Raw genomic sequence first — 20,306 nt, forward strand, 5'->3', positions numbered from 1 at the left:
TGCTCTATTTCTGTCAAAACATGTTTTGTTTACTTTGGGGCATTACCACCACACTTGAGGTGGTACGCAGCCTGTGGAAAAAGTCAGAAGTTTACATCAAAGACAGGAGCTAACATCAATCAGAAAGTAAAGAGGTAGAAGTTCTACAACAAAATAAACAAGCTCAGCACATTAAATGGAATGAAGTTGGTTGCATAGCATGGCAGGAGAATTCTCTGACTTTCTTCTCGAATGCATGAGAAACCTGGCATTGACTTGAAAATGGTTACCAAGATTGTAAAATATTGTGCCTATAGTGCTTTCAGTGTCCGGGCTGGAATTTTTTAGCTAACCATTTTTTATGACCTGAATTAAGATTTACTGCTTCCGCGTCCCTGAAAAGGGAACAGTGTCGCAATCTTCGAAGGACGGGATTAAAAATCACCTGCTTTGCTGGGGATTCTGGGAGTTGTAGGAACAGAGATTTCGTCCTAGGGAAGCGGCGCTGCTATAGGCGGAAGGGATTGCATGACGCGAGGTGCCCTAATTTGCATGACTGGTCACTATTGGCCAGAGATTCAGGGAACCTCGTTCTCCCTGTCGCGACAGCTAGACGCTTGTAGGGTTTAGGATCCACTCCGGGAAGCAGTTCGTCTCCAGAGCCTCAACATGTCCGAGCAAGGGGAGCCCGTCGGCCTCACCGATGAAGCCGCCTTCAGTTTCTGCTCCGACCCTCATCCCAGTACGAAGGTAAAGCGAGGAGATGATTTTTAATGTGTGCATATATAAAATGGAGGGAGGGTTGCTTTTTGTAGGAGGCGCAGAATTGCAAAGCGTTGGGAAGTTGCATTAACTCCTTGCAAGGGGATCTCTCCCTCTCCCTTTGCAAGCGGCGTGCAAAAGAGACGGGCTCGGTTCTCTTTTGGGGCTTGGAGATACAGAGCCGAGGCAGGGCCAGGCAGCGATCGCCTTTCACCCGAATATTTGCGTGGCTGAACTTTAGCGCCGTGACCCGGAGGATCATATCTCTCCCGGCATGCTTGAGCTCGCCGACTATCGCGGTTTAGAGTCTCTGTGCGATCTGTTCTTGGTGCGGAGCTGTCGTCTTTCCTGGGAGAGTATATAGCGAGATCCTTTAACCCACGTTTGTCTTGCTTTAGCTGTCCGCCCAGGCCTATGCATTTCCATTTACTTGGAAATGCCCTACTAAGTAAAGCATTGTTCGCAGGGCTACTACACACGCTTTACTGAGAAATAAGCCTCGTTGAGTTTGTGTAGGATTTCAGCATAACTCGTGTAAGGTTGTGGCCTCGCTTGGGCTGCAATCCAGTGCACACCTAACCCATTCAACACAGTAGGACCGTTGAGAGAACCTGCTTGGAAATGTACTGCTAGTGGCTTTAAAATATAATTTCTTGCAAAGCTTTTGCATGCATAGAAATAATCTGGAATAAAGACACTGTACTTCAGGCACAGGCAGACTCGGCCCTCCAGATGTTTTGGGACTACAACTCCCATGATCCCTAGCTAACAGGACCTGTAGTCAGGGATGATGGGAATTGTAGTCCCAAAGCATCTGGAGGGCCGAGTTTGCCTATGCCAGTGTTTCCCAACCTTGTGCCTCCAGCTGTTTTTGAACTACAATTCCCATCATCCCTTGCCACTGGTCTTGCTAGTCACGGATGATGGGAGTTGTAGTTCAAAAACAGTTGGAGGCACAAGGTTGGGAAACACTGGCCTATGCCTGCTGTACTTGAACCCCAAACAAAGCATTTTGCTCAGTCCCATTTGTTTCTGTGTTGGACTAGGACGCAGAGTTTGACTGTTATTGCACAGTCATATGTATTTTAGAAACCATTCTGGAACTGTTGCATCTGCAACCCCAGTTTAAAATACAGGGAATTCCCAATTTACACAGGGGTTAGGTTTCAAGGCAAGTGTGTGTGTGTGTATAATTTATTTTCAATTTTAAAAAATCCAATATATGCCACATTGTATCAATACCAGATTACCCCACACATTTCTCATTAACATTAAAAAATAATCAAGAAGAACACATTTTTACACACACACCCCAAATCACCCCCTCTTCTGGTTCTTTAAATAAACCAAATCATCTTACATTCCAGATCCCTTTACCCAGTTTTCCAACTACTAAACAATTAAACTTGTGGTGTACAGCACAGATGTTTTAAACATTCAGACCATTTTATACATTACACAGCTATGCTTTCATGTTATTTCCCTTTCTAATTATCCTTACCGTTGCTTTTTGCAAGCATTTAATCCATGTCTGCTGCTGTCCCAATTTATTTACAACCGCTGGCCCCAAAATAAAAACCATTTTCCTACTTTTTTTCCTACTTTGGCATATCTCCTCTGAAAAAGGCTTCCCATTAGGATAATTCCTATCCCATTAGGATAATTCCCCATTTTAGCCCTTCTTCCTTCCAAATTTCTCTCTGTCTCCACAGTTGTGATTTCACCCAAATTTCTCTATTTGCTGTCTGTACTCATATTTAAAGCTCCTTAAAGTCTCAGTTGTGTTTATTGAGCCAACTTCAAGCTTCTTCCTTCTTTTATTCTTCCCAACAGGAAATCTTATAATCCTCAGCAAAGCTCTTCATATACCGTAGATTCCGGCGTATAAGACGACTTTTTAACCCCGGAGAAGAGGTTAAAAAGTCGGGGGTTGTCTTATACGCCGGGTATGGGCGGTGTGGAGCGGAGCCCGCCCACTGCTGCTGCGGCAGTGGCTCTGAAGCAGCAGCAGCCAGCGGCGGGCTCTGCTCCGTGCCGGGAGAAAGCTGCCCAGTGCGGAGCCTGCCCACTGCTGCTTCGGAAGCAGCAGCAATGGGCAGCGGGCTCTGCGCTGCGCGGCTTTCTCCCAGCACAGAGCTGCCCAGCGTATTAGGCGACTGGGCTTATAAGACGAACCCCCAAATTGCAGCTGCCAATTTGGGGGGTCGTCTAATAGGCTCAGTCGCCTAATATGCCGGAATCTACGGTATCTTAATCCAAGTCTCTTCTGCTGGGTTCCTCAACACAGTACAAAATTAAATTCCCAATTTTATAATCCATTAGTGATAATAATGCAATTATGATAGAGTTCAGTTGTTAAGAACTTTCCTTTCCACAACCGTAAACGAAAGGTTTGAGACAGTGGTGTTAGGGCTCCCTGACTCTCCCAGGAGTCCGGCACCACCTTCCTTTTTCTGCCTCTCAACACAGCATCGTAGCCACTTTTAAAATCTCCTGATATTGACAATCAGTAAAGAATGGGTTTTGGTGGCTCATCAACAGGCACTGGCCACAGGTTTTTAAGAAAGCAAGTTCTCTTACTTGCAGCTTTTCGCCATGTAACGTAATTTATCCAGAAATCGAAGGGTGGACCTCCTGTTTAAACCCTTCATGTATTGCCAGATCTAGTCTAATTAAATCCAATCTGATTCTTCAATCAAAATTGTAGAAGATGCAAAATTCTCCTTACGCTCTTATTTCAGCTTGAATCTTTTTAGTTGAGAATCTGCTGCTGATAATAGGCAGCTTGAAGCTTCGTCCCATAGAGTCGCATTGCAGCTGAGAGTGCTCTCAACCTCTCTCCACCCACCCACCCCGCTTGCCCTTTGGCAGTGGTTTTCTCGGGGGAGATTTGGCGCTCTGCCGGGCCGCCTTGCCATGGCTCACTCACCTCTAACCTCTGTGGGCTCGGGTCTGTCAGACCCGCGCTCCCTATTCTGTCGGCAGGAAACCAGAAGTGAAATTGTGTATATTTGAAACACCACTGGAAACGCTTGCAAATGCCCTCTAACCCTCTGGAAACCCTTAAAAAACCTTTTGAAAAAACAGTATACTTGCCAGACACCACAATCTCTTCCTTCAAACCACCTTGCTCAAAATTATTCAAGAACCAAATTAATCAATTTGAGATGACTTCCCGTGTACTGGGTTTCAGGTTACAAAGTTCTTATTTCTTCCTGCTTTCATAATCTTAATTAATCCAATAACAACAGTTCCGGTCTTAATCCTTTGTTGACAGCCACTAGTTTCTTGACTTTCATTCATAGTTACATATTTAATAACTTTTATTTCTGCAAGCGGAATTTGTATCCAATAAATTTCCTGTGTGATATGTTAATTCCATTTGCTTCTTCATTTTCCCTGCTGTAATCCGATCATAAATGGCATCTATGGTTCTACATTTTCACTTTTTCTCCTCCTCTCAGATGTTGTTATTTCCACTGCATCACTGCGCCATCTTAGTTTGTCTGAGCGAAGGTCTGTTCTTGCCACAACTCTTAACTACTTCCAAGTGGTGTACGAACTCAATTCTTGGATGTAGGCTATACACAACACTTTTGTTTCCTCATAATTCCTAATAACAGTTTCAGTTAGTTCTGAATTAGTGAACATGTTTCTCCTCAGAATTGGATAAAATAAGGGTGTACCATTTATGCTGCTGAAATCTCATAAATCTATTTCCCCATTTCTTTATATAATTTATTTTCTGAATGGTCTGAATTTATTTCAGAGAGAGTTTAAAATAGAGACTTTGATGTTCAAATCAAATGTTTGTGTTCCTCCGCCTCCTCCACAAAGATCTCAGCTGAGTGGTGATGTTTTTGCCACTGGCAGTAGTAAGTGGAGAGCCTCAAAACAGGGTGTTTTGGGAACAGAGCACTGGAAGCGTTGGATTTAAAACATTGTGGATCCTCTGAGAGGCCTAGTACTTCAGGCCTCTCAGTAATGCCAGCCTGGAGCTGTTGCAGTGAAATGGTAAGAAAAGCCATCCCTTTCTGCCCTTGCTGGCCAAGGTGGCCGTGTTTGGGATTTGGCAAAGACTCTATTGCCCTGCTTCTCCCCCCCCCCCCCCCCCAAGTTTTGCTTGCAGTGTAACAAAACAGTCTTATGTCTACTCACTCACAAATGAGTCTTGCTCTAGGCTTACTCTTTAATAAGTATGTTTAGGATTGTAGCCTTTCACTTTAACTACATAATTTGTTCATCTGGCACTATTCACAGAACTGTAATAATTTTGAAGGCATTAACTGTATAGTTTCTGTACACTTTATGTTTTGTATGTGGAGCTCGAATTAACAAAATCATTCAAGTAAAAGCTACATTCCAGTGTTGAATGCCGTTCATGGTTGACAACAATTTAACAAGTTATATATTTCTGTAGGATTTTCTGCTACAACAGACGATGCTCAGGGTAAAAGATCCCAAAAAGTCTCTGGAGTTTTATACTAAGGTTCTCGGAATGACGTAAGTACCAACTGATTTTTTTGGCTGGCTCTTTTTTTTCTCATTAGCGTCTCACAATCGTCTGTTCTAAACTGCAAGCCTGCCAGTCCTGTAAAGATACGAGATTGGAGACATAATTGCATGACCTGCTTTTAGCATGGCTTAAGATGCAACAAATTTGAACAAGAATGTTTCTAAATATTTCATGTTGGTGATACAGAGCTTAACAGTGGGACATAAAAGTTCTGCCTCTCCTAGAACTGTGAAGTGATCCACACCATGGTGAACAAACTGCTCATCTGCCTGCCCCACCAACTGGTAGAAACTGGTCAGAGATTAGAGCTTGGTAATGTTGCCTGTGAAACAGCATTCCTGAGTAGAAGTTACATGCCCTGGTGATTCTGAGTTCTCTCCACACCATGGAATTCTGTTTGCTGCTAGAGGGAGCAATGGGAGGTTGGAGAGGCCCTGTACTCTAGATCGGTGTTGGAAATTAGCCATGAGCCAGGCATATAGTTTGGGTCCAATTATGCCCATGTGGTGATCTCTGGATGCCAAGGTGGCAACTGATGAAAGCAAAATGTCACTTAGAGAAGGATCTGAAATCTTTTCTTTGATGCCTGAATTTCTTTTATTCTGGGTTGTTTCTCTGATGTTTTAATGTGTTGTAAACAGCTTTGAGATTTGTTCTTTAAAATATAAAATGGTACAGTGGACGCTCGGGTTGCGAACGTGATCTGTGCGGGATGCTAAGTAGATGCTAAGAATGTATTGTAAACAGCTTTGAGATTTGTTCTTTAAAATATAAAATGGTACAGTGGACACTCGGGTTGCGAACGTGATCTGTGCTGGATGCATGTTCGCAACCTGCAGCATTCGAAACCGGTGTTTGTGCATGCACGGGTTGCAATTCGGCACTTCTGCGCATGTGTAAAGCGCGATTTAGTGTTTCTGCACATGTGCGACTGCCGAAACCCGGAAGTAACCTGTTCCGGTACTTCCGGGTTTCGGCGGTCCGTAACCCAAAAAAACGCAACCTGAAGCGGCTGTAACCTGAGGTATGACTGTATAGAAATGAAATGAATAATAGCAATAACAATAACAAAACTTTCTGAAGAAAAAAAGGCACCTAGACATAGAGCTTCAGCAGATTGCTTGGATTGCTGTCCAAGTAAGCATGCCGAAAAAACATGCTGTTTTTAAAATTAAAAGGCAAACAGCCCCAACTATTTGTTTGCGTCTTCTTGCCTATGGCATACACATGGGACATAGTACTGTATTGTCCCATAAATGGCAGTGCTGAGAGTATCATGTTCTGCATTTCTGGCACTCTTGTTATAACTATGAAGAACAGCAGCAAATGTTGACTTTCTAGACTACAGTAATTGAGTATGTTAGTCTTCTGCAGTAAAAACACCAAATTACCTTGTGGCGCTATAAAAATAGATTATTGTCTAAGTTTTCTTTTGATCTATCTCTGAAGTGGATTCTTGTCTGCAAAAGCTTGAATCATCATAAATTTGTTACCCTTTAAGGTGCCACAAGACTTATATTTTCTAAATGTTCATAACTTTTTTGACATGAACATGAGAACTTGATAACACACTCACCAAAACAAAAAAAATTCCTTCCAGTAGCACCTTAAAGACCAACTAAGTTAGTTCTTGGTATGAGCTTTCGTGTGCATGCACACTTCAGTGTATCTGAAGAAGTGTGCATGCACACGAAAGCTCATACCAAGAACTAACTTAGTTGGTCTTTAAGGTGCTACTGGAAGGAATTTTTTTTGTTTTGACTATGGCAGACCAACACGGCTACCTATCTGTAACACTCACCAAAGACATTCTAAGTTTTGTAATCTCTGCTTTTCTCACATAAATTTAATTTCAAGATGTTTCTCTTCTAGCCTACTCAACAAGTTTGACTTCCCTGCTATGAAATTCTCCCTCTACTTCTTGTCTTACGAAGATAAAAATGATATTCCAAAAGATAAAAAAGAGGGAATTGCGTGGACTCTGTCTAGAAAGGGCGTATTAGAACTGACGCAGTGAGTGTTAAAACTGTGTTCTCTAAATCATGTTTTTTCCTTGTATTTTGATTATTCTGCTGGTTATTAATATAGTTGAAGCAGCGTTTGACTTTCTTGTGAGCAGAGTGCCTTTCTTACACACCAGCTAGCTTTAGGTGTTCACCCAAACCCTCCTGCACATTCAAACTGGAGTGGACTGTCCCAGATTACACATGAAATGCAGAAGTAGCAGCTACAGAATGAAAATTACTCCTAGCAAATGTTTAGTTTACAAAGTTTAAAATGTGGCAAGAGGTACAGAATTGTTTGTGACAGCAAAGAAGTTGTGTTCATTATACCAACTCTGCTTCTCAAAGCATATGCTTGTCATTTAACACTGAAATAAAATGCACATATTTGGCATATGTTGCAAATCATAACAAAATCTATTTTGGTGCTTGTCAGTATGTCACCATATGATGCTAGTGTGAAAATGAAAGCATATCCAGAATGTTTTGACTAAAATGTTAGGCATCAGTAGATGCTAAGAATAAATCCTAATATATTCTTGTCACTTAACTACAACAAAACTCCCCCTCAAATGTCTAGTACAGTGTACATGGCTGGAAGCAGAGCACTGATTAAATAATAGACTGAACTTTGCCTGCGCCTTCCCTTATTTCGGTGCTAGGACAAGCTTGTTTGTTGCTCTCTGAAATTGCATTTGAGACTTTTTGATTTGGTGTGTTTTTTGTGATTAATGAAGGGGCAGCACTAGAGAGTGGGAGCAATGCCTGAGAATGTCCTTTCTGTTTCACTACTATTGCCCCCATCTACACTATGCGTTTGAAGCAGTATCCTGGAATCTGTAGTTTGTAGTGGATGCTGAGAGTTATTAGGAGACACCTATTCCCCTCACAGAGCTACAGTTCCCTGAGTGGTTTAAACAGTCAGTCTTTCTTCCCAGGGGAACTTTGGGAACCTCAAAACATGGTTCCGCACAAGAAAATGGTCAGTTGAGCTACATTGCTTCTGTCAGGCCAGTTTCTGACAAAAAGTTTACAACATTTGCCAGCTCTTTTTCAAGTTATGAAAAAAGATCCTGTTTGTCCTCCAAATTCCTTCTAGGTTCTTATGGGGTTTTTTTCACACACATATCCTGGAATTCCATTCCATTATACTTCATAGTGTTTTTTTTGTCATTTCCCCCCACATCTGCTCTAGCAGTTCTACGATGCAACTGGTTTTTTATGCTGATTCTTCAGTCTTCCATCTTCTTGGCCTTAGTTTGCTTTGAGCAAAACATAATTACAAATATAAAATGGTTCTAATATTTGTCAATGAAGTGAAAAGACTTCCTTCAGTAAAATAGCTTTTTCAAGTGAAGAATGTTATATTAATATCATCTTAATCCATGACTTAATATTTTGTTTAATGTTGATTCTAGTAACTTGGAAAAGTTCATCATTTTATCTGTTCATGTTGTATACCCCTGATGGCTGGGTCTCTTCTCCTCACAAGCACTGTTAAATGTTCTCTTTTGCTATTGTTATAACTGTGTTTATCACCATGCATTCTTATTTTTGTTCTTATTCTCTTTCCCTCCCCACCCCCCACATCCCTCTCCTTCTTTTCTAGCAACTGGGGCACTGAAAATGATGAGAGTCAGGCTTACCACAATGGCAATTCAGATCCCCGAGGATTCGGTATGTTGTAAAGCAGGGGTGGTTAGCCTTTTTAGGATCAAGGGCTGCATTGACCCATGGTCAGTCTCTTGCGGCCAAAGTGTAAAAGTGGGCATGGTCAATTAAAAAGGATACATTCTGCAGGGTGGGGTTGGGGATCTTGGAAATCACCAGAACAATTTGGAATCACAATAGGGTACCAGCAAGAATGGTCAGTAAAACTAAATAAATTATTATTATTATTATAATTTTAAATGACAAGTGGGCGGGGGGGGGTCTTGGAAGGTCACAAAAAGAGGTTTTAGTATTACAATGGGTAACCTAAGGGAGTAGTCGGTAATTTTAAAAAACACTTTTTAAATTGGGAACATTTGCCTCAGGGTAAAAAGCCTCTTGGGGGAGGGGCAGATGCAGGCCGTGGTAAGTCACCCCTGTTGTAAAGAAAGCTGATGTGGGTAATGCTCACATTTCTTTTTCTTCCCGTGAATTTCAACAAAACATATCTTAACTAGTAGATGCCAAGAACATAGGTATAATCCAATTCCAGAGTTTTCACTAGGTTTTATAGACTTAAAGCTAACTGGGGTAATTGAACTTATTATAAAGGCAGAATAACTGGATTCATAATTACTTCAGAGAATTTGGCACAAAATCTTGAGAGCAATTTCTACATCTTGAGGAGGCAACAACAGTTAAGGGTGTGTCTTGAATAAATGTGTGGATCTTGTGTACACATTATTCTGCATCTTTCTCTTTCTGACTCACAGCTCTTTAGTAAGTGTTCCTCTAGGGAGGAAAAGAGTGCCATTTTCCTGTAGGTGCTCCAACTCTGATGGCAGTGACTCATAAACTGCAGACAATAGTGCTTTATTTCAGTTAAAGTTGGCTTTTCAGTTGTGTGTGCCCTGTTTCCCTTACCCTGTCCCCCGGTGCCCCACCAGTTTGGTTTGTCATGGGTGTTAATCCTGTCACATCATAGAGCTAGCCACAGTTGGTGAGCCTGTTTTAATGGAAAGGTGACATAAAGCCAACTTAGATGGCTTCAGAAAGGGATGGGGAACCTGTGACCAGGTGTTGTTGGGACTATGACTTTCATCATCCCTCACTGTTGGACATGCTGACTGGGACTGATGGGAAGGCCACTAGTCCTGATGGGTATATGCTACCTCCAGGATCAGCAGCATGCATCTAAATATCTGTTGCTGTTGTCCAACTGTGTGAGAAGGATGTGGGATGTGATGATGTGGGATTCCCCATAGGCTTCACAGTTCATTGGCCACGGGGGGGGGGGGGGCAGACAGATGCTGTGCAAGATAGGCATTGGGTCTAATTTAGCAGGGATCACTCTTAAGCAAATGTTTGATGAACAAACTATGAAATCCTCTCCCACACACAAAAACTATCAACCATTTAAAAGAAGAACTGAGGATGGCCAGCTTCTGCATTCTGTTTTCCTGTTGTTGTTGTTGGGTCTGGAAGCATATTTTCACACAACATACCGCTGCGTAAGAGGTCAGATACCAACAAGCGCTTCACAGTGATTGTCACTGTGTACTCTGATGTAGCTTGGATTATGCAAGCAATACCATCCCCAGAGAACCGTAACATACATTTATGCTATGGTATAAATTAACTCTGTTATATTAAGTACACTTTCTACATTGTAACAAAAAAACTGATTTGCAATTGAGTTAAGAAAAGAAGGTTTTATTCACATTTCTATTAAAAACATCATTGCCTTTGGTTACTTTGTTGTTTTTCAGGTCATATTGGAATTGCTGTTCCTGATGTAAATGCAGCTTGTAAAAGATTTGAGGAGCTGGGAGTGAAATTTGTCAAAAAACCAGACGATGGTAAGTCTTCGGTGTAAATAGTGGCTCTCAAATTGTAAGTTGGCTCGTGTTTGTTTACTTGTTTGTTTGCTAAACTAGTTTTAGAGGCTTGAAACATGAATTTGTTGAGGACTTCTTCTATTAAAGCTTATAAACTATATTTCTCTTTTGTAGGTAAAATGAAAGGACTTGCTTTTATCCAGGATCCTGATGGCTACTGGATTGAAATCCTGAATCCGAACCATATGATAAATATAATCCCGATTGGAAATACTGCGTAGTGATCTTGCCATCAAGAGACCGAAAATTCTTAACAATGTCCTCCTGATTTAACAAAAAGTTGTTCTAGTCATTCGCCAAATGATAAACGAATGGGAATAAACAGTATTCTCTTTCCCCTTGCTATGTCTGCAAAGGTAGGAGATGGGAAGCTTCCATTTCTAGCTTGTGGTGAGCTATACTTTGCCATTTTGACAATGCAGAAAGCTATGGTTTACCACCCACAAACTTGGAAGTGTAAGCTTCTAATATCTTTTCCTAATGCACGAACAAATGCAAGGAGGATGCATATGAATGAGGCTTAGCACTGCTTATTTTCATAAGAAAAGGCTATGGTTTGTGCTCACTGTATTTAAGAACCCACACGGTGGTGTGCACTTCCAAATGTACAACAGATAAACTGTGATTTTGAGCTGCTTATCTTTTGTCTTTGATCTGTACATTTCACAAGTTCTTTCCTGTCTGCACAGAGCAGCAGCATTTTGAGATGTATCAACAGTCATAACTGGTTTATCAGTGGTTTGTGAATTCAGATGTAATGGCAGACAATAATTAGTGCAAACCATGATTGAGCCTCACACAAGTTCAAACATTTTTTTAAAGAAAATCCCATAGTTTGCCATACTGCTTGAATGTAGCCAGTATGTTCTGGAATTAGTTACTTGGTTTATCCTGCACAGAAATCATAATTGTAACCTTTTTGTAGCTGGCCACATTTTGTAGTATATTATGGCCAGATTCTTATTCTTAGTTAATTTTTAGTTTTGGTATGCAATATGGCTGCAGTTGGATTATTTAAACATGCTGGCAAAATACAAGACTGTTTAGATCTTTCATGTTTTATGAACTGGAAGCAAATACTGAAGTCTTGCTCCTTTTCTCTTTGATGGTGGCAAAGCTGCATTTGTTGAGGATTTTTATCATGACCCCTTCATGGGTGTATAAGACTACTTCAGCTGCAGTTACTAGTGATTAAGGCCCATTGAACTCGTGAGATATGCTTCTGAGTAAGACATATATAGAATTGCACTGTTAGTCTGCATTGTTCCTGAATCCAGTTGTTGCTTTGTGCCTTGAACCCAAGTGCACAAGTTACTATGAATGAAATGGCAGCGTGCAGTTAAAGATGAACAGACAAGTACTACACTTACGGTATGAATGCTAGTTACAAGTGCTTGAAGTGGGGTAGGATGCCATCCCACTTTTCAGGCAGACATAATTCACTTTGGCTTAGCCATCCCATTTTGTTCCTCTCCCACTTCGTGCACTGCTGTATATCACACCCACAGTTGCCCTTCAGGAGCTAGGTGGCATGATATGTATTTTCTTCTTAATATCAATTTTGTCTTGGTATACAGTAGCTCTAACATAAACTAAAGCCTAGATGTCTGAATTGTTAATGTACCACCTGTTGTGCTCTTTACCTGTCTTCAGTGGGTTTCTAGTTGTTTCCAAGCTCTCCCAAGGTTTACAAAACTGACACATGAACTAGTTGGTGTTTAATTTGTATTGACACATTTAGACTATGCAATCCACACTTTGCCGAATAGCCCTGACTCAACTGTCTTTGTTAATTGGGGCATTGTTAGCAGCACTTTAGATCTCCTTTTGGGATTAACCAGCCTTGAGTGCAGTGTTGACATCAAATAATAATAATAAAAATATTTTAAAGAAAAAAACTCTGTGCGTCCTTCTTTTGTCAGAACACATGGAAGAATATGTAAATGAGGAACAAAGTGCCCTGCACCATTCTTCCCTTCCCCCCAAAAAACCTCTTCTTTTGGCATCCTCCCATGCAACTCTTCAGAATACTCTGCTTGCCTGAAAGGAACAACTGTAATGACTGTGAACAGAATTTCTGGCAGGGCTGAGTTTGTCTGGGTCACTTCACATAGGACAGAAGGAAGCTGCCTTATACAAGCAGCTCTTGGTTAGCACAGAACTGGTTGTTGAGATAGTCCTGGAAGCTGAGGTAGCCTAGGGGTGGGGTTGCTGTTCAGGGCAGAGCTCTGCCTGGTTCAGGAGCTTGAGGAGGAACACATTGGCCAGGGCAGTGCTTCTCAGCTTATCACATGTTTATTGTTTCTTGGCTAAGTTAAGCTTCATGATTCTTTGAAAACTTATTTGGAGTTGAATATTTCGGTGACAGTTCAAGGTAATGTATATAAGCAACCTTCTTACTGGCATCTTTAATAATGTCTTTTAATCTATAATACATAATTGAAAAGTTCTCTACTTCTAGCCAGCATAATTTCAAAGCCCCATAGGGGGTGTATAAACACATTAAAAATGTATTTGCTTTAATCATGGGTAGAGCACTCAAATGGGAAGGGAAATCATTAATCTAAAATACACTTGCTTTTTTAGTGTTAGTGTGTAGGCTGCATAATTGTGAAGATAACAGATGTGGCTAACACAACCTATAGCTTCACTCATTTAGCTGAAAATGGAGATTGTCAAAACATGGAAATGAGTTCCAGGCCCCCACCTTCTTGTCCTCATATCTCACTTTGAGCAATTAGTATCTCACTGTTAGCAGTGGAAGCTATTGAATCCTTTCAGGAAAAGACTTGGAACTAATAATTACATAACAGCTGTGCTTTCTTAGGTGCTGTATCATGTCATAGTTTTTAGAGCCCTGTCTGAAAACCGCAGTGCATGTAGACTACCTACAGTTGCTAAGAGCAAAAGGACATTGGTCCACAGTTTTCTAAAGTCAAGCCTCTTTATTGTACACTCCAAAGAATTTCTACATTGAAAGAGAATAATAACTTAAAACATTTATGAATAGCTTTACCTAAGCCAACTGTAATTTTCTTTTGGAGCACCAGGGTCCATTTAAATGACTGACCAGTTGCAGCCACTGTGAGGCCACGGAAAACCGCTGATCTGCTTAGGTACTATAAGCAGCTGGTGCAATTAGTATCTAAGAGCACATTAATTGCACACTGCTGTGGCTGCTGCTTAGGTCATTTGCAAACACTGCACATACAGTGGGTCACAGCCAGTGAAGAGCCTTTAGGCTGAAATCCTAAACACTGGCTAGAGAATTCATCCTAATGAACATGGCTGAACTTATTTCTGAGTAAACATGCCTAGGACGGTGCCATTGATATCCAATTCAATATATCTGAAGCACCTATGGAGTTAATGGTTGTTTTTTTCAGCAGCTTCTATGTGACCACTGTTGTAAGTCAATTAGTGTGTGATTTCTTCAATGCAGATTTTTTTGTAAGTTTTGTTTTGCTGCTTAATACTGAAGTCTGAAAATCTAGTGTCCATTGCAATTAATTAATGACTTGTGAGGAGAAAGCTTTCTCTTAAGCTAGCATTTGCATTAGCTCCCTGGATTTGTGTTAAATTCACTTGACTTTTGCCCATTGCTTTAGTGTTTGCACTTCAAATATAACTACTGTACATTAATTGTGATAGCACTAGGATAGGCAGTTCAATCACATTAATGTTTCACAAGTAAGATCTACCTCATTTTTTGAATTGTTTGTCTACTTTAGTATTGCCATGATGTTGTAGAAGTGCTGGATTTGTTGCATCTGTTTCTAAGGGTTAGCTCAAGTGACATTATGTAGGGTTTTTTTTAGGTAGTGCAGATGTGGCTTGACTTGAGATTTATTGATTAAGAGTGTCAATTGGCTATATCAGCCCTGGCTCTGGAATTTTTTGCAAATCCACCAAAATCCACAACCTTTGGTTGTGTTTTAGATAACACCGTGCAAGAATAAAAATAATAAGAGAGAGAGGCCCCATCAGCTGAGCCAAAAGACTTGTTCTGAGACTGTGGAAGACCTTTGGATATTAAAATATTGTTTAAGGGGAATCAGACATTTTGTTATTATATAGATTTGTCTATGTAATATAGCCGTTACAAAAATGTATGTCCATTAACAGTCATTCAAAGCTAGTTTCACTGGTTCACCCCAAATGCCTGTGAAATAAGATTGTTTGTACTTGATGGTGGAAACCCATCAGAATCTCTCCCATCCACACTTCCAGGGGTTGTGTGCTAAGTGGGACATTTTACTGAGGTCATTAATTAGATCTGTTCACCAAAGGAGTAAAGTTAAAAGTGATTCAGCCTAAGGGGTTGTAAGTTAAGGAGGAGGAGGAGGAGGAGAAGAAGAGGAGGAGGAGTTTGGATTTGATATCCTGCTTTATCACTACCTGAAGGAGTCTCAAAGCGGCTAACATTCTCCTTTCCCTTCCTCCCCCACAACAAACACTCTGCGAGGTGAGTGGGGCTGAGACTTCAGAGAAGTGTGACTAGCCCAAGGTCACCCAGCAGCTGCATGTGGAGGAGCGGAGATGTGAACCCAGCTCACCAGATTTTGAATCTACTGCTCTTAACCACTACACCACACTGGCCATGAGTTAGGTGTTATGTAGCTGACAGGTTGAGACAGGGAAGCTCTTTAAAGGGGTGTCTGGATCAATTTCAATATGGGATCCATTAGACTTATCAGAAAAAAATATAGCTCTGTTATGGAGAGCCTCAGTACCAAGAATGAGATTGATAGAAGAAATGCTTTAATGTTTTAAAATACATCAATTCTTTCATAGAGTGTGCGTATGTAAATAAATGGACATATCTGCATGTTTATGGATATACTGGGTGGTTTTTAGAGCTAGTCCTCCTCAAGAGTAGACCCCTTGAATTTAATGGGCATGATTAAGGTTCCTTAATTATAGTTGGTCCACTCTAAGTAGGACTTAGTTGAGTACAGCCCATTTAGAGTTGGAATAAAAATTATTTTTGGTATGCTGCCTCATGGACTTGCTTCCTAACATTGTTAGGGAGAAGCCTTCATCCGTCTAATGAAGAAAGAAGCTTCTACTGTGCAGAGAAGTAATCGCAAACTAGGATTCATAAAAGAGTCACTCCTAAATTTCACATGACATGTCTGTTTAATCTCTTAGCAGATGAGAAAAATACAGAAGACAGGAAGATCGTTTTCGTTGCCATCTGGAATTGTAAAACTGGTTGTGTGTGAGAGTGAGAGGCACCTGGCAGATTGCTGTATATGTAGCTGCTGCATGTTGGGTCACAAGCTGCGAATGCCCGAGTTAGAAGGAAAGTGTTTGCATATTTGAGTGTGTACTTGCACTGAGCTTCTATACTGGCTTAGTGCTATATTTGAACTTGGAGAAGTTCCTCCTGCTGGAAAGCTTTCACATGTCCAGTACTTTATGACTTGTGGTGCATACATTCACTTTCAAGTTTAGCAGTAAAATGGAGTGCAGTTGGTGATGCAGGAAAGGTAGGACATGCCATTTATGAAGGGGCCTTAATTAATTTAGCCCGGGCTAAGTGTTTTAAAGATTTCTTTTGCTTCTTTGCAGGTTGGGTGGGTTAGGTATGCAGTATTCTGTGGCGTTAGTGAAAGGAGGGTATTGCAGAGACTGAAAACGAAACTCAAGTACAAACTGAACTGTGAACCAGAGGGGGCAGAGTTTGTACTGGACTAGATGTTCTGAATGAGGGTCTCTGTATAACAAATGAGGGTACCTTCATTTTCCCTACTGCCAACATTGAGGACCATCTTACCCAGAAGGGAGAGATCACTGAACACACACCATCTAACATCAATTGAAATGCATTTCATTTCTTTCTCTGGCCTAATTTTTATAAGATGTGGGCCACCGTGAAAACAATCTTAATTTTATACTCAAATGGGCCCGTGATTGTATGTGCCTTTCTGCATTTAAACATGAATAGGCTGATGTGGAAAGCTTACATGCCCTCACTGGGCACTTCTGAGGCTCCAGCAGCTGGGCAAGGGAGGTGGGGCTTGGGCTGGGGCTGGGGCTAAGGGCTGAGACCAGGGATGACAGCAGCCCCAGCCTGCACACTGCCCTCTCATCTGCTCACCTAGATGCCAGCAGTGATAGCGGTTAAGTCCCCACAGTGGCAAGGGGCTCATGGGTCCATGCCAAGGCTGCCAGAAGGGAGGAGAGGAGGGAGGGCACCTCAGAATAGGAGGAGGTAGGTGGGGAATCGGGAGCCTTACCTTTGCTTTCACACAGCAGCAGCAGCTGCAGTGGAGGCTGGGGTGGCTCAGCTCAAATTTTGGGGGACCAAAAGGGTCTTGGCCTCTTAGAGTTAGCACCTATGCTTGTGCCCAAACGTCTTCTTGGTGATGTAGCACCCTGCTTGTGGTTAACGCTTAGCTGGAATGAAATATTCAACGCAGCAATAGAGAAATTAAAATAATAATTTATTTGTCAGACAAATAAATATGAGGCACAGTGGTATATGGTTACCAAGCTCTGGCTTGGCCTCTTGCCATTCTGGCCAGCACTTATATTTCCTTAATCCAGCCCCCTTGCTCCTCCTGTGGCTGCCTCTGTCCAATCAGCCTGGTTGAAATTCCTATTGGCTGTTTGCTAGAACCAATCACAAAAGATACACCCATTTCCTCTTGCCCTTTTTTGGGAAACAAAAAGCTATATATTCTTCTATCTATAAATGACAAATAAGTAGTAATATATCTTACATGTGTCTCAACAAGGAATCTTAATTACCAGCTCACCTCTTGCCCTCCTTGCCCTATTGCCTTCCAAAACAGATGGTTAATCTTGAATTTTTATCTTAAACATATGTCAAGGATTTTGAGTTCACATCAACATTGAGAGATCTCCTTCATTTGAAGGTTTCTAAACAAAAGGCCTGACAACCATATATCAGGAGTGCTCGATGGCGTCTCCTGTCTGGCAGGAGGGTGGGCTGGTGGCTGACTTAATTTCAGGATAGTTACAACTCTTACAACTATATGAAATAAGAATCTAGCATTTCTTAAATCCTTTGCATAATTATATTTAAACTAATATATTTAATACATAAATAACCTTTTAAAAGGAAAAGAAATCTTAAAAGGATCTTAGTTTAAGAAAGAAACAGCTTTATAAAAGACTTCCCAAAAATGTTCTCTTTCTGCCAGCCAGACCAGTTGCTTTTTCACTGCTCTTGACCTTTTTAACCTTAGGAAGAAGATATGGCTCATTTTACTATTTATCCACCCTTAATTTGTAGGGTCAGTGTAACCTTGGCTCTCAGCCTGTAATTCCCTTTTTACGACTTTGAGAATTGTTTTCTGCTATAAATCAGGGGGCCCCCTTGTCTAGGAGAAAAACATTTTGCCAAGGTTCTTAGGCAGCTGCTCTTCTGCCTGGCATGAACATTTGAAAATCTTTAAGCTCATTTTAAAATACAAGCCCTGATTAAACATATAAGCTTTAATAAAAATGCAGGCTTATGATTAGATGCCTCAGTGATGCTACTGGGACTGTCTTCCCACAGGCCAGTGTCACCAGTATCTCCTGCCCTGATTTCCTCCCCCTCCCCCCAGGATAGACAGGTTCAATAAAGTAAATATGTGTGTCATGCTCATGCCCTTTGGGGAGGTAGCTCTGGTCTGCATGCCATCAGTTTCAAGGATTAGAAAAAAGGATGCCCTGCTTGTGTTTTATGTGTTTAGGGTTTTTCAGTGCTCAGAACCTGTAAAAACATAACTTGTTTTTCCTCATATTTGTCCTTGTTGCTCTCATTAGATCCTCATAGAATAGTCAGCAAAAGCTATGATAACATCCCTCAGCGGGCGGGGTGCCTTTAGGCTTTGGTCCTAGGCTACAGTAGGGCCTTTCCATATCTGTCGTGTTACACATTTCTGGAAGCAGGCTCTTCTGCCATTCAATAAGAAAACCCACTTGTTTTGTTAAAACTCCCAAGTGAATATTTGGCACCTGGGCCTCTTTTCTTGGCCATAAAGATTTAACTAGAAGTTTTCTTGTGGCTATTTAATAAGAATTTTGTCAGAATGGCAGAGGCCCAAGTCCATAGCCGCTTTGGCTTCTACATTCACTTTCTGACAGTGTTTGTTTTGTTTTGTGTGTGTGTGTGTTTTCATGTAGGGTTGGCAGGTGTCTGTCTCAGGAAACAATGGAAGTGTGTGCTTTCATGGGTGAAGGCTGTTAAGAGAGTTATAGAGCAGGCCATGGCGAAAACGAGATATGACGGCGTCTGGTTCTGCTGCTGCAGATGCACCATGGCGATAGTCCTTTCTGCACTCTTCCTGGTGGTGCCTCCTCCTCTGGTCACTGCTGTGGCTACAGGACCTGACCGCCAGTTTCCATGCACTGCAATCATCTGCAAGGAATTCCCACAAGGCCGGGTTGGTGCTGGCAGCCTTCATGCTATGTTTGCAGAAATTTTTGCAATGCAGAGTTGTTCTGGGGCCTGAAACCAGCTCCCTGTAGAGCAGAGGCTCTTAGGCCTCTGCCATTGTGCCAAAATCCTTATTTTATTTTATTTTTTAAAAGTATCCCAGGAAAACTTTTTTTAAAAAATGCACGTAAATCTGCTTTTTCTTCTTTCTTCATTTTCTTTTCTTTTTTCTTAATTGTTTTTTCTTTAATTTTCTTTTTGTAGTATGAGATTGTAAATTCTTTGTAAATGTGTGTAATTTAAATTAATAAAGATTATTAAAAATAAAATAAAAAGTATCCCAGGAAAACACATAGCTATAAGTAAATAAATGGAAACAGACTGAGTGTTTGGAAACCATCTATACACTTTTCGCAGAACTGAATCTCCACGTAAGTTTGTGTCTTTGGCCCAACCAGATATGAGGGATCCCCGCGCAACCCTTCTAGCCTTTTTAGTATCTCGCTGAAGCACTCCTGCGCTCTGCTACGGACGTCAGCGCGCAGGGCCGGCGGGAGCGTCGTTGCTAGGTGACGTCAGCACGCCGGCCGACGCGCGGACGCGACAGCCGGTGTAGGAGGGGGGAGGGGGCCGCGCTCGAGCTCGCCAGCCCGGTAAGTGTGGCGGAGGGATGAGGGGGCTGGACTGGGCTGCCTGCGCCCTGCGCCGTCTCGCTCGTGCCGGCGGGTGGGGGGACGGGACCCTTGAGGGGCGGGGCCCGGTTTCCCTCCCCTTCCCCGCCGCCCCACCCCCCACCGGTCCGGTGCTTGGGGAAGTGGGGCGGGGTGGGAGCCTGCCCATTCCCTGGGTATTGGCGCGTTTCTCTCTATTGGGGTCGTTGGGGAAAGTGGCAGAGAAACGTAAGGCCGGGATTGTGGGCGGTGGACGCGCCGCCTGCCTTTCGCTCGCGGCCCACGGTGGCCTCGCGACAAGATGGGCGGTGAGTGGGTGGGTGGGCGCACCTGGCGTTGCACGAGGTGGCGGGGCTGCCCCTGACCTTGCAGTCCTTCCCGCCTCCAGGATACGGGGCAGGTCTTCTTGGACCCTTCAGGCGTGGTGGGTGA

At 42.1% G+C, this 20,306-nt stretch overlaps 2 protein-coding genes across 4 annotated transcripts in view; both read left to right on the forward strand.

Annotated features, from left to right (window-relative positions):
- The first annotated feature begins 556 nt into the window (after positions 1 to 556).
- Positions 557 to 12,706, forward strand: GLO1 (glyoxalase I). Its single transcript, XM_079969361.1, has 6 exons — positions 557 to 729; positions 5,162 to 5,244; positions 7,130 to 7,270; positions 8,870 to 8,937; positions 10,680 to 10,769; positions 10,923 to 12,706. The coding sequence occupies exons 1-6, from the start codon at positions 649 to 651 to the stop codon at positions 11,027 to 11,029; spliced, it is 570 nt and encodes a 189-aa protein (XP_079825487.1). The 5' UTR covers positions 557 to 648; the 3' UTR covers positions 11,030 to 12,706.
- Positions 12,707 to 14,237: 1,531 nt separating this feature from the next.
- Positions 14,238 to 20,306, forward strand: part of BTBD9 (BTB domain containing 9) — a 156,495-nt gene continuing 150,426 nt past the window's right edge. The window contains exon 1 of one of the 3 annotated variants that reach the window (XM_079969267.1): positions 14,238 to 14,258. The gene's annotated coding sequence lies outside the window, so the exon portion shown is untranslated. Of the gene's footprint in view, positions 14,259 to 19,750; positions 19,857 to 20,306 lie in introns of those variants that run through there. The other 2 variants (XM_079969264.1, XM_079969265.1) reach the window with 2 other exon arrangements.

This window comes from Podarcis cretensis (assembly GCF_951804945.1).
Source record: "Podarcis cretensis genome assembly, chromosome: 3".
NCBI lineage: Eukaryota > Metazoa > Chordata > Lepidosauria > Squamata > Lacertidae > Podarcis > Podarcis cretensis.

Bases quoted from the DNA above. Each gene is read 5' to 3' on its own strand.
- GLO1 (XM_079969361.1), top strand. From the start codon at position 649: ATGTCCGAGCAAGGGGAGCCCGTCGGCCTCACCGATGAAGCCGCCTTC. The intron at 5,245-7,129 runs GTAAGTACCAAC...TTTCTCTTCTAG, and splicing joins ACTAAGGTTCTCGGAATGAC to CCTACTCAACAAGTTTGACT. The intron at 10,770-10,922 runs GTAAGTCTTCGG...TCTCTTTTGTAG, and splicing joins TGTCAAAAAACCAGACGATG to GTAAAATGAAAGGACTTGCT.